This window comes from Pongo pygmaeus, chromosome 19 (genome assembly GCF_028885625.2).
Source record: "Pongo pygmaeus isolate AG05252 chromosome 19, NHGRI_mPonPyg2-v2.0_pri, whole genome shotgun sequence".
Classification (NCBI taxonomy): Eukaryota; Metazoa; Chordata; class Mammalia; order Primates; family Hominidae; genus Pongo; species Pongo pygmaeus.
The window spans coordinates 83884633-83899526 of NC_072392.2; the positions used below are offsets into that span (position 1 = coordinate 83884633).

The window sequence follows — 14894 nt, forward strand, 5'->3', positions numbered from 1 at the left end:
GGATCGTGCCACTGCACTCCAGCCTGGGCCACACAGCGAGATCCTGTCTCAAACAAACAAACAGAAAAATCAATTAACCATATATAGTCACCTAGTGACTTCCAAAGAGTACAATTTAGCCATTGGTAAAGAGGAATCTACTTTCACCTGTGTTCTTTTGATCACACTCTCCCTACTCACAGATTCGTGCATTCACTCATCAAACCTTAATTGATTCCTTAATGTACACAAGGCAATGTTCCAGGGGCTAAAAATATCTCTCATAGCACTTGAAGGATTTTGTCCACTGAACAAAGAATCTTATTTGACTAGTTTTAAAATAAAATAAAAACTGCCAGAGAATAGAATCGGAGGGAAGCTTTGGGGTAAAAAAAACTTTTGAGACAGAACTGTTCATTTCTTCTCTGCTCATTTATTGCTATTGCTTCTCCTTGCTCTAGGAAGCAAGGTGATAATTCACGGCCACAGTGTATCCAAGCTTATCTTCCAGGGCATCCTTCCTGAAAAACGGCGCTTATGCTTTATGCTACTACGACTGAATGGCTCTGTCTTTCTTTCTGAGTGAGCGGGCAAACCTTCTTAGGTGGGATGGAAAATACATCTCTATTCTTAGCATTATTAATTCTAATTCAGGAGGGCACAAAGAAAATGCCACTTTCCTTGTGCCCTTAGGACGTGCATACAGGGGAGACAAGAATTAAATAATGAACAGGTCCCAAACAATGCCATTTGATGCTAGGCATCGAGATTTCTTCCTGTTTCCCAATGCTACTAAAACACCACAATGAGGTTTGTAATTTTATTCTTTGGGAAATTGATTCCTGTAAGCTTTTAGCACAGTAAGAATTGCCCAATCTTATGAAATATTCTACACCCCCCACCCCCCACCCCCAACCAAGCCCTTCTGGTAACACAGACCAGATTGCTAGATGTCCTACTGGCAGCTGACCTTGTCTTGTGAACTCCAGTCAGTAGCCAAGGGAGAGAAGCATCAAGGCTGTAAAATCTCTTTTCTATGCCTGCAAGCAAAAATTTTACAACATTTCTCCTTGATATGAAATCTCTGCTTGGACATCTGGCTTCACAGTGAGAAACTTTCAATACGCTAGCTTCAAAGAAAGGACTTAGCCCTGGTGGTACAGTGATGCCAGAAGAATGTTCCACAGTCTGTTTAAAGAACTATTTCTAATGTTTCCCCAAATGAACTTCTGTGAGCTCAGTGGATAGTGCTAACTCACATTTAGATAACTTGGCTTTGGCATACAGCCTTTTGTGGGCATTGCCCCTGGAGTACACAAATTGTGTTCTTAGATAATACAGGCATACTGCGGAGATACTGCAAGTTCAGTTCCTGACCACTGTAATAAAGTGTATACCATGATAAAGAGAGTCTCACATATTTTTTTGGTTTCCCAGTGCATATAAAAGTCATGTTTACACTATACTATAGTCTATTAAGTGTGCAATAGCGTTATGTCTAAAAGAACAATGTACATACCTTAATTAAAACTTTCTTATTGCTAAGACATGTTAACAATCATCTCAGCCCCCAGAGAGTCCTAATCTTTTTATTGGTGGAGGGTCTTGCTTTTGATGCTGATGGCTGCTGACTAATAAGCGTGGTGGTTGCTGAAGGCTGGGGTGGCTGTGGCAATTTCTTAAACAAGATAAAAATAAAGTTCACTGCACCAATTGACTTCCTTTCATGGAAGATTTCTCTGTAGCATGCGATGCTGTTTGATTTAACCACAGTAGAATTTCTTTGAAAATGGAAGTCTATCTTCTCAAATCCTGCCACTGCTTTATCAACTAAGTTGATATAATATTCTAAATCCTATGTTGTCATTTCAGCAATATTCACAGCATCTTCACCAGGAGTAGATTCCATCTCAAGAAAACATTGTCTTTGCTCATCCATAAGAAGCAACTCTTCATTCAAGTTTGGTCATGAGGTTGAAGCAATTCAGTCACATCTTTAGGCTCCATTTCCAATTCTAGTTCTCTTGCTATTCTACCACATCTGCAGTTACTTCCTCAAAGTCATTCGTGAAAGTTGGAATCAACTTCTTCCAAACTCCTGTTAATGTTTATATTTTGACCTCCTCCCATGAATCAAAAATGTTCTTAATGGCTCTAAAATGGTGAAGCCTTTCCAGAAAGTTTTCAATTTACTTTGCCCAGATCCACTGGAGGAATTACCATCTATGGCAGCTATAGTCTTATGAAGTGTATTTTTGACACAAGAAGACTTGAAAGTTGAAATGACTCCTGGATTCATGAGCTGGAGAATGGATGCTGTGTTAGCAGGCAAGAAAACAACATTCATCTCCTTGTACATCTCCATCAGAGCTCTTGGGTGACCAGGTGCATGGTTAATCAGCAGTAATTTTTTTTAAAGGAATCTTTTTTTTCTGGGCAGGAGGTCTCAATAGCAGACTTAAAATATTCAGGAAACCATGCTGTAAAACAAGCTGCAGTGCAGGCTTTCTTGTTCCACTGAAAAAGCACAGGCAGATTAGATTTAGCATCATTCTTTAGCATCCTAGGGTTTTTGGAATGGTTAATGAGCCCTGGCCTTAGTCACCAGCTGCACTTGCCTTGAACAAGAGAGTTAGCCTGTCCTTTGTAGTTTTAAAGCTTCTCTAGCAATAAAAGTCCTAGATGGCATCTTCTTCCAATAGAAGCCTGTTTCATCTACATGGAAAATCTGTCATTTAGTGTAGTCACCTTCATCAATGACCTTAGCTAGATCTTCTGGGTAACTTGCTGTAGCTTCAGCACTTGCCTGCTTCACCTTGCATTTTTATGTTATGGAGATGGCTTCTTTCCTTAAACCTTATGAACAAACCTCTGCTAGCTTCAGACATTTCTTCTGCAGCTTCCTCACCTCTCTCAGCCTTCACAGAATTGAAGAAATTTATGGCCTTTGCTCTGAATTAGACTTTGGCTTAAGGAAAGGTTGTGGTTAGTTTGATCTTCTACTAGACTACCACAATTCTCTCCATATCACCACAAAGCTGCTTTGCTTTCTGCCATTCATGTGTTCACTGGAGTAGCACTTTTAATTTCCTTCAAGAACTTTTCCTTTGCATTCACAATGTGGCTGTTTGGTACAAGAGGCCTAGCTTTGGGCCTGTCTCGGCTTTCAACATGCCTTCCTCACTGAACTTAGTAATTTCTAGCTTTTGGTTTAAAGTTAAAGATGTATGACACTTCTTTTCATTTGAACACTTAGTGGCCATTGTAGAATTATTAATTGACCTACATCAATATTGTTGTGTCTCAGGGAAGAGGGAGGCCCAAGGAGATGGAGAGAGATGGGGGAATGGCCAGGAAGTGGAGCAGTTAGGATACACACAACACTTATTGTTTGTTGTCTCCCATGGGTGCAGTTTGTGGCACCCCAAAACAATGATAATAGTAACATCGAAGATCACTGATAACAGATCAATCACCATAACAGATATAATAATGAAAAGGTCTGAAATATTGTGAGAATTACCAAAATGTGACACAGAGACACAAAGTGAGCACATGCTGTTGGAAAAATGGTGCCAATAGACTTGACACAGAGTTGCCACAAACCTTGAATTGTAAAAAACACAATGTCTGTGAGGTGCAATAAAATGAAGTGCAATAAAATGAGGTGTGTCTGTGTATACAAGGATTTTTTTTAGAATCTGCATAATTAGGCAAAATATATGATGGTTACCACAAGATCTGAGTTCTCTCCCCATATCTGCTATACCATTACAAAATATTTATGAGCTTGCTGCCACTAAAAACAAAATGACATGAGAATAAAGTGACACTATTTGTTATCAGAACCTTTTATGATTTATGAGGGAACATCATTCATTTATTCTGTGTTATTTCCAGCACTTACATCGAAACAAACATTGCACTAAAGCTTGCTCTCAAAAACCTCACAGTCTAGTTGGTGAGAAAGATAATTCATCTAAATACAGGTCCACAATGTTCTATCTGCAATCCTGAAATCCAAAAATCCTCTGAAAAACACAAATTCTTTTTTAAAGTCTGCAGTTAACTTCTTTGGGAACAAAACCTGACTGATGTTGGGTGGGTACTTATAATCTCTACTTGTCTCATTCATTGGGGACACTCACACATTTCACTGTTCCTGTATGTGTCTGAGTAGACTGTGCTGTCCCAGGACCCACTGCAGATACAGCACAAGCACCACCTTCCTAGAACCTGCAGATTCGGACTGGGTGAGGGATTGTGGGTCAGCATTGTAATACAGCAACACTTCATTAGAGGGATGAACGAGGTTGGCATGAGTTTCTCACTCTGATGCTTCGCAGAAAAGATGACCTTAAGTCAAAGGGAAAGGACACTTTACACAGAGCTCATGGGCATTTCCCATGGGGCATGGGATCATAGAGAACATGGCATCTATGTTGAGCACTGGCAGCTGATGAGGGGGACTGGAGGGTGATGTCTAGACAAGTGGTTCTCCAAGTGTTGGGTTTCAGGATTCCTTTCCACTCTTACAAACTGACAACCCCAAAGAGGTTTTGTATATGTGGATTACATCTACTGAGTTTATCATATTACATATTAAAACTAAGAAATATTAAAACATTTTACTCATTAAAATAGTAATAAACTCATTATGTGTAAACACAAATATAATATTTTAATAGAAAAATAACTATTTTCCAAAGCAAAAAAAATTAGCGAGACAACTAGCTATGTTTCATTTTTTGCAAATCTTTTCAATGACTGATTTGATAGAAGGCAGCTGATTCTCAAACATGCTTCTGCATTCAATCTCTTGCAAGATGTTACTTTGATTGAAGAATAGGAAGAAAATCTAGTCTCACACAGATAAGAAGTTAGAAAAGGGAGGAGTATTTTAGTAGCCTTTTTAGATGACTGTGGATATTTTTGTTACTATGCCAAAACTTGACAAGTGGTAGCTTCTTAAAAGTTAGTTGCAATGTGGAATCTGAAACTCTATCAGTGAGCTTTTCATGCTATTACATTAACATCCACTGGTCTCTTTTGTATTTTGAATGGATCTTTTACTCAGGCATGGTTTTGTAACATCAGGTGTTTGTCATTTGGAAAACATGGTTCTGTGAGTTATACAAATCTTCCAAATGTTGATACACTTCACTCTCTTCCTTCCCCTTTCTTCCCATTCACATCACTGATAATATCACCGATCTTAGAAAAGTCTGTAAGTATTGTGAGGCTGTCAGGCTCACAGTGGTGGTATTAGTTTTCCAAAATTCTAATTTTGGCTTGAAAGCTTAAATTTTATCATTAGCAACAATATAGTCAGTTGTTATCCTTGAAATGTCAGGCTTGTTTCATTTCATTCATTTTCAAGAAAACATCTGCCAAATACTCAAGTGTGAATAAGCATAGGTTGCCTGTCAATCGTTCTTTCAGAGTGACTAGAGTTCAGCTCATACTCATACAGACACAAAACTGCTTTTCTCTAAGACAGCCATCCTACTTCAGTATGCAGCAGAAGTGCTTCATGTGTACTTCCTATTAACATTAAAAGAGATGTATCCTCGAGGTTTGAGATTTAACAAAATCAATACAGACGCTCTTCAACTAAGATGGTGTTAAGTCTCAATAAACCCAATGTAAGTAGAAAATATCGTTAAGTTGAAAATGTACTTAATATCCTGATTAACCTATCGTAAAGTTGAGAAATTGTAAGTTGAGCCACTGTAAATCAGGGACCATCTGTATATTTTATTGCTTTTTTTTTTAAACCATAAGTACATGGTAGTGAAGAAAATAATGACTAGTCATATGGTTTCATGTTAAAGCCTTGTTTGGTGTGAAGCCACCAGCAGTTTCACCCACCACTGCTTCTGTATCATCTGCACAAGTATCAATGTAGTAAAAAAGGAAAGTGATATCTTTGTGTTATTATGAAAATAGTTTGACCTTGTGGGGCCATTGTAAAGGTCTCAGGGACTCATTGGAGTCTGCAGAGAATACCTTAAGAGCTGCTGGTTTAGATCATAAAGTGTTTTGTATGCCATATTGACAAGTATAGGTTTTATCCTGTAGGCAATGGAAAGCCATCGATGAATTTCAAGAAAAAACAACATGCCCATATTTGCGTTTTAGAAAAGTTACCTTATCAATAGCGTAAGGCATGGATTTGAGAGGGTTGAGTTATTGGCAGTGATTCTAGATAAGGGGGATTGTGTTAGGCAAGGTCAACGATGATGATGATCTGACCTAGAAGGTAGGATCTAGTGACTGGGGAGTAGGGTATGAGTTTGGAGATATTTAGGAGGTTTCTCTAGGAACTGACCTATGAGAGGTAAGGGAAGGAAATAATTAATTCAGGGGGATTTCTAGGGAATCTGACTTCAGTGAGTAGGTGGATGATGGTGGTACTTTAATTCAGATAACCAATACAAGAAGAAGAGCAGGCTGGGGCTGGGAGAAGAGCAAGAGGAAGATAAATTCAGTTTATGACAGGTCTAGATTGTACAGTCTATGGTCCATCCAAATGGAAATGCCCAGTAGTAGTCAGAAATGTGGATTGAGGTCTCAGGAGAAAAGTTTGAATGGTGATGAAAATTCAAAATTCATTTGTCTGGAAGTTAACATGAAGGGATGAGATTGTCCAGGGACAATCCAGTGTATATAGAGAAAACAAAATAGGCCCTAACTAATACCATTATTTCAGTGCAAAAAAGCGGAGATGGGAACAAGAATGGGAAAGAGGGGTTCCGAAAGGTAGATGCCCCAGGAAAGTGCTGCCATAGAGCTAAGGAAGTTTTTAGAGGCTAGTCATGTGCAGATTAGATCGTTGTTCACAGATGTTCATGGTCTTCTAACTAGAGTCAGTATGTAATTTCCCTGCCTCATTGATGTGGACAGAAATGAGGCTGAGGATGCAGGGATTTCTTTCAACCCATCCTCTTGCACTTCTGTAATCTACCATTAACAGGATATTCCGGACAACTACTAGTCCAAGCTGACTGTACAGATGTGTAGAGCTGGCCTGAATCCGATCTAAAGCCTGGAGTCAAACCCAGTCAGTCAATGCACATTCTGAATTTGAGCCACAACAGCGACCCACAGACATATTCCAAGAAAAATAAATGTGAGTGAAAGTCACTGAGTCTCCAAAAGTGTTTGTTAAGCAGCATTATTGTGGTAATATCTGAGCAGCAGAAGATCCTTGTTAAATGTTATAAAGAAGTCAAATAGGCTTCTCAAGATTAGATAGTAGATTGAATGTCCCTCTCCCAACACCAAATAAAATGAGTAAAGAAGAGTAAAAGCTAGCAAAAACGCACCAACAGAACAATATTGGGTGGTAAGGTAGATATCATACAAAAAACCATCAAAAACCTGGGGTCAAGGAAAGAAATGTAATTCTGCAGCACAGTGAAGAGTTGCACAGGGGCTCAACTTCAAAACTTGCCCATGCCCCTAGGATCATTATGTTGTTATGAGTCAAAATCCTGAGAATTCTCAATACTATCACCAAATCCGGAGAGAAGCAAATGGCATGGCAGCCTCATTTTTTCCTCTTCTGGCTGAGAGTAGGGGAGATGGATGTGGCAGAAAAACAGATAAACATCAGGGCTGGCTACCTCTGAGGAAAGGACTTCAGAGATATACACCAAATTGGGATCATTACAAACTCAAAGGAATAGAAGACGCCGCTTCCATGTAGGTAGTGTGAACCCTGAAACACACTTAACATAATCTCAAAGCGAGAACAGTCAGTTCAGCCAGATGCATGCTGGCTTGTGCGCCAGCTCTGCCTTCCCCTTCCCTCAGGTCAGAGAACACACAGAGACACTACAAGTCAGTTTCACTTACAAGGAGAACCACTATGCTTCAGAACCATTTGCTATTGAATACTGAACATGTAGACATATCTCAGTCACTTACTGAATTTATCCTGGTTAATCTACTAAACTTACATGAGAAAGAAAGACTTCTTCGGGAATGCCTCAGAAAATGCAAATCACTTCCACGGAGGTACACTCGGTCTGTGTCTGCTGGTCTGCAGACAGAAAAGTCTGCGGGGTCATGTCTGCTGGTCTGTCTAGTCCAGGCTTCTCATAGCAATCTTAAATGCTCGATGAGCCGTGTTTACACATGGGAAGAAAATGTGAATAGGAACACTGCACCCATGTAACATGCCATTTAATCACACAGGTTAGCCAGAAGACTTTCTTAAACATGAAAAAACTCAGGGAAGACAGCACCATCCAATCAATTAAGAAACAAATCAAAGTAAAAACTGTGGGAATGGAGCCACTATGGTAAAAGGCCTAGTACAAACACTGCATAGATTGAAATATAGCATGAGAATTAAACTATAGGATATGGTTTAAAAATTGTGAATATCATAAACCCGGACAGTGTGAAAATACTACTACTATCCAAGGTAGGAGGTGGCAGGGAAGGGTTACGGCAGAAAGTATGAGGGTGCAAAAGTACACGTTTTTCAGCCAAAATCAACATGTTCTGTCCAAAAATTCAACAATTCCTCTGTTTTACTCTAGTTTCTTTTGTCTGTTGAATTAAAGTAAAATTAAAGATTTTTCTAAAACAACAAAAAAAAATCTATAGTATTCATTTCAAAAGCCTACTCGGCTTTCTGTTCTTTTTCCCTTATACATAGTAGGATATCAGAAATAATGTTTACCTTAATTCTATGATGGTTATTTCTGGGTGACAGGATTTGGAGTGACTTTAAAAACTGTTACCGTTTTTTATTCTTGCATTTTAAATTATTTATAAATGAGCATATGACATTTCTACTTCTTCAAAAACAAGAGAATAGATTTTCTTTATAAAAAAAGATGGATGCAAATATGCCATGATGTTAATTAATGTTGATTATAGGTAGTAGGAATATAGATATTTTCCTCTTTGTACTATTTTGTATAGTTGAAGAATAAATAGGAGATAAAAACCGGACCTTTAGTATAGACTACTGTGGTAGATTTAAGATGGCCTCAAAATCTATGCCATTCCTCCCACTATTTCTCCTCTCCTAGATTGGCCACTATTTCTCCTCTCCTAGATTCTGGGCTGGCCCTATGACCCATCTTGATCAATTGAATGTGGTGGAAGTGACTTTGTGAATCTTCCTAGCGAAGGGCTTAATGGAAATACAGGTTCTGCTTTTACCCCTTTTAATTATTTCTCTTTGACATCAGCTACTAGGTGAAAAGTCTGATTAATCTGTTAAAAAGGCCATATGGCATGGGCCTGAAGCCAGCTCAGACATTCCAACCCCAGCCAAGCTTTCTGCTGAATGTAGCCTCATGAGGCACCCCAGCCAATGCCACGCATTGAGCAGATGAACCACCCAGCTGATCCCTGCCCAAATTTCTGATCCAAAGAATTATGGGCAGATAGATGTTGCTCTAAGCCATCAAGTTTGGGGGTATGCAGTGGTGATAACTCTTTTGAAAGGTGTGACTTTGAATGTAAGGAGTGAGCTAAGGCACTAAATAAGTGATAAACAAGATTTTTTTGCTATTGATTTTTAAAAGATAGGGTGTTACAGCATAAAAGATCTACTCTTGCTGGGTGTGGTGGCTTATGCCTGTAATCCCAGCACTTTGGGAGGCTGAGGTGGGCAGATCATCTGAGGTCAGGAGTTTGAGACCAGCCTGGCCAACATGGTGAAATCCCATCTCTACTAAAAACACAAAAATTAGCCAGGCGTGGTGGTGGGCACCTGTAATCTCAGCTACTTGGGAGGCTGAGGCAGGAGAATTGCTTGAACCTGGGAGGCAGAAGTTGCAGTGAGCTGAGATCGCGCCACTGCACTCCAGCCTGGGCAACAGAGCAAGACTCCATCTCAAAAAAAAAAAAAAATCTACTCTTATGAATTTTGTTCGTTTGTGTAACTCTTTTTACACTAAAGGAATTCTGTTTTGTAAAAGACCTTACTTCATCTGTTGTTTCTTGGACAGTGAGGATCACGCCTGCTGTTAGTCTCACCTACCACTATTCCCATAATGTTCAATGGATTTCTTCAGGCTGGTAGCTTTTCCCTTTTTACCAAACAATTTTTACTGCTTCTCTGTGCAAAAGTGCTATTATAGTTTAAATATAGATACAATAAAAAAATCATAAATTCTACCACTCAGAGACATCCATTAGTAAAATTTTGATATAATTGTAGTCTTTTTTTCTCTTGAGTTATACTTTTGTTTTGCAAAAATGAGCTCATATCTATATGTTTTGGGATGTGCATTTTCACTGAAAAATATCATGTGAACATTTTCAATATCCTTAAATATGCTCTCCAACATCATTTCCTATAGTGCACAGTTTTCAGTGTATTTGCTATAGTTAAAAATATAGAAAGGATATAGAGAATGCTGGTGTTGCAGGTACCTGTCACATAAGAGGAGCTGAATAACTATTGACTGAAAGGATGAAAGCTAGGACAAGCATCTTTTTGATTAACTAACGCTTAGTGCGATTATTAATTGCCACCTTTGGGCAAATTCTGAAAATGGGTCAAAGGCTAGGTATATCTCTCAGGCAATTTAATAATAATAGTTATTGCCAAATTATCCTTCAGAAATGTTTTATCAAGTTATATTGCACCTGACTGGTGACCCTTTAAGTGGGTTTCAGTATACCTCAAATTTTCTCTAGAATTACTTTAATGATTTATCTGCGGAAGCATTATTATAAGCTCCGACAGAATGAGTACTAGGTTCACTCTCTGTCTCCATTCTTGATCACCAGCTTGAAAGAGGTCAGTTCATCACCAACCCAGAAGTGGAGTGAAGTATGTCTCACAATTAGCATGCACGCTACTTTTACGGCACTATTGAATATATCTACAGACAAATGTATTTGGTCCCAGAAAATCAGGCCTCATAGTGGCTGTGCCTCTCTCCGAGTATCAATATCTATTCATGTACCTAAATCTATGTGTACAAAACACTTAAATATAATCAGAATGTCCAAATCAAACAACTGTTACAAAAATGTTATATCATTCATGCAGAGAGAAGAATAGAACGAGAATATCTAGGTTCATTTTGGCACTTGGTCATTTGACTCATTTTCATGGACAGGATGTAGTGTATGGTATAATAGTTAATAGTTGAGGCTCTCAAGTAAGACAGATTGTGGCTTGAAACTGCCTCTGCCCACTGTTCAGCAGGATGATCTTGGGCTAGTTATTTAACCTCATAGTCACAGTTTCCCCATTTGTAATATGGGGATGACAGAAATACCTTCCTCATGAAGATTACCATAAGGCTTAAATGAGATAATGGAACTTCAGACGGATGAAAATGGCAGAGCCTGGAACATAGTACATGATGAGTAAATATCAGCTATGATTCACAGTATTTTTTGTGATATAGCCTTAAAAAAAGAGCCAAGGCAATGAATGCTAATGAATCAATTACCTTAGCAACTTTAATGTAGGTTAGTAAAAAAGAAATGTCACTTACTTTATGTATAATCTAAGTGAGTGAATCAAAACTTAGCTATATCTTACCTATATTGTAATTTTATTTTTTTATTTTCAGGTAACGTATGGTACATATGGTTTTTATATATATTATAAAACTGTAAGAATAATTAAATTATTATTAAATAATTTAAAAATTAAGTAATTTAAAAATTAAATAATTAAAACTGTAAGAATTAGTTTAAAATGAGCAACTGTACTAATTATAATTCTTTCAAGATGTTTTTAATCATCAAGAAACAATACCAGAACTATGTTGTCAGGAGTACATTCGTATTTTCCATTTTTGCTTATATTGAGATTTGATTGTTCATTTAAAATTTGGATATTACCTACCACTTGGTATTTGGACATAAAGTGAAACAGAAATGCATTTAATATGTAAATTTTATAGAACTAAAACAATTTAAACAAAATATGCAATGCAATTTATGTGAAGCAAAACAGTCATATAGATCAACGGAGGCATTTCCTGTGCATTCGCAAATGAAAAAAACTTGAAAGATGTTTTTAAACCACCAGAATATGAAAAAAAAATCTCTTTTTTTTTTTGGTCTCATAACACAGGTAGGGGAAATAAGCTTGCAGGTGGAAATATATAGGAAAAATGTCATTAAAAAAAAAAGTCCTCAATGGTAAAGTGAGGAGGCCGGATGTAACGGCCTTGAAGGTTTTTTATTCTATCTAGCGTTGTCTCAGCTTAAAGGGAATATATAAAAAGCAACTGACATTAACACTAACTCTTCCCAACGTTACTCAGATTGCCTGCAATAGGCTATAGAAAAAGAAGATGCAGAGGTGAGGCAGGAAACGGCAGCTATAAAACCCAAATTTTTCTTTTATTGTTCTTTGCTTTGTATGATTACTCCACACGCTTTAAGTATTGTTATGTCAAACTAAAGTCGCTGAAAAATAATCTTTTGCTGGGAATTCTTTAAAAATTTTTTGTTCTCTTTTAAGCCTTATTTATAAAGGTTTCCAGATGCTTATCCTCACACATTAAACCCAGTATGATGTAGACACATACAATAATATTCACTGCTATGAAGCCAAGAAAAAAACTACTTGGAGATCTAACTGCCTATCACTGAAAGAATCGGCGTCCAGAGAATTTTCTGTTGCTATTAAGGGTGTGATTCTCTGAAGTAATTTGGAAACAACCTAGTTTCTCAGCAGCAACACATCTATCCTGTACTGTGTCAAAGCACATCAAATGGTTGGCATTCCAAGCTTCGAACAGGTTATTTCTCATTATGCGAATACATAATGAAAGGATGTGGGCAAAGAACAGAATGCAAATTGGAAGCTGACTTCTGACTTTAACAGCCAGCAGTGCTGGGCTCAAACAGTCATTCTAATTTCAAGAGACAATTCCAAAGTGGTTCTCAAGAGAAAGGACAGGGTATTTTTAAAATATTTGTTCAATGTGAATGGATTGGGCTTGCCAAAAATGACTTTTTATGCTGGCATGCGATCTCTTAGAGGGAAGTCAGCCTGAGTCACTGGATACATCAAAGGTAGAGTCCAGTGAATGGAATTACTGCAGGCTGTGTGAACAAGCCAGATACCCGCATTCATCTGCCCACTGCTGGGATTTCAGCTCTCCTTTTAATTACATTAAAGCAGCTGGTACCACTGGTTACTGAAGTCTTCAGATTACCTTGATTGCTTGGTCATTATCTCTAATCAGCTGCTTCTTCTCATCTTCAAACTTTTGTCTAACATCCTGGAGCCGCCTTTCTGCAGCAAGCTGCTGCTGGCTGTTCTCTTCTTTCAGAGAGGAAATGGTTGTCTGAAGTTCTGCTATGATCTAAAATGAAAACAGCATGCTATAACTTCAAATTCTTCTGGGAGAGGCATCTATTTTATATGTATTGATGCTTAACAAAAGAATGGATTTGGCAAAACTCTATTCCACAAATTAAATATTTTCAATTAATATATCACACACTATAATGCATGAAATGCCACACAATAAAAGACTTTAATAAAAATGTGAATGGTGAACAACGGCTGAACCAAATATACTTGGAAGACGTTTCCACTCTAACATTCCACAATATTTACTCATCAGAAGAAAGAACATCTGTGATCTCAAAAATACGAAAAGTGTCAGATTTTATTTTACTGAGAAATATACTTATTAGAATGAGGAAAGCTATTCTGCTTTTCATAATACTTAGAACGGTAATAACCAAAGAAAATAATGAACAGAGTTTATTCTTCAGTCACCTAATTCTATACAGTAATTTTTGGGAATTCACTAATATTTGTGTATTGTGTTTAACACTTTAAGTTCTTATGTCATTTACTACTGTGAAACAGGTATTATTATTGCCTACCTTTTATTTTTTTTTATTTTAATTTTTTTTTTTTTTTTTTTTTTGAGATGGAGTTTCGTTCTTGTTGCCCAGGCTGGAGTGCAATGGCGTGATCTCGGCTCACTGCAACCTCCGCTTCCTGGGTTCAAGTGATTCTCCTGCTTCAGCCTCCCGAGTAGCTGGGATTACAGGTGCCCGTCACCACACCCAGCTAATTTTTTGTATTTTTAGTAGAGATGGGGTGTCATCATGTTGGCCAGGCTGGTCTTGAACTCCTGACCTCAGGTGATCCACCCACCTCGGCATCCCAAAGTGTTGGGATTACAGGCGTGAGCCACTGTGCCCGGCCTGCCTATCTTTTACAAATGAGGACACAGAGGCACAGAGAGAGGACAAATATCTTACGTTGTTGAAAATGACATCCAACTAAAGAGACAGGCAGGATTTGAACCATGCAGTCAGACCAATCACTGCACTAATTGGGTCCTTTAACCTGCCGACTTTATGAGTTTTTTAGTTTTTTTGTTTTTGTTTGTTTGTTTGTTTGTTTGTTTGTTTTTTGAGATGGAGTCTTGCGCTGTTACCCAGGCTGGAGTGCAGTGGCACAATCTCGGCTCAACGTAACCTCCGCCTCCCGGGTTCAAGCGATTCTCCTGCCTCAGCCTCCCGAGTAGCTGGAACTACAGGCCACCACGCCTGGCTAATTTTTGTATTTTTAGTAGAGACGAGTTTCACCATATTGGCCAGACTGGTCTCGAACTCCTGACCTTGTGATCCGCCCGCCTCGGCCTCCCAAAGTGCTGGGATTACAGGCGTGAGCCACCATGCTTGGCCACTCCGTTATGTTTCTTTAAAACAAGGTTTTGGTATTGCAGGGAAGTTTTTACTTCCAAATAGGTTGTCTTCTTCCTAACTCATGGATAGTTATTTTGGTTTACATGGTGCCATTTTCTTTCACTCCTGTAGTATTCCCTGCATTTAAGAATCTGTTCTCTCCAGACAGCATTCTTCTAACTTCTCAAATTAACCATCTGATGAGAAACTTTTATATTTAATTGGCCTTCTGAGAGCACTGTCCTTCCTTTGGTTTG

General features: G+C 38.3%; 1 protein-coding gene across 40 annotated transcripts in view; it reads right to left on the minus strand.

Moving 5' to 3' along the window:
- CEP112 (centrosomal protein 112) overlaps positions 1-14894 on the minus strand; it is a 598860-nt gene that overhangs the window by 104920 nt on the left and 479046 nt on the right. For 39 of the 40 annotated variants that reach the window (XM_054456162.2, XM_063656440.1, XM_063656450.1 and 36 more), the window contains one exon: positions 13143-13292. The exons of the other annotated variant lie outside the window; for it this stretch is intronic. In XM_054456162.2, the coding sequence (XP_054312137.1) occupies positions 13143-13292 (150 nt within the window). The remainder of the gene's footprint in view (positions 1-13142; positions 13293-14894) is intronic. 40 annotated transcript variants of the gene reach the window in all.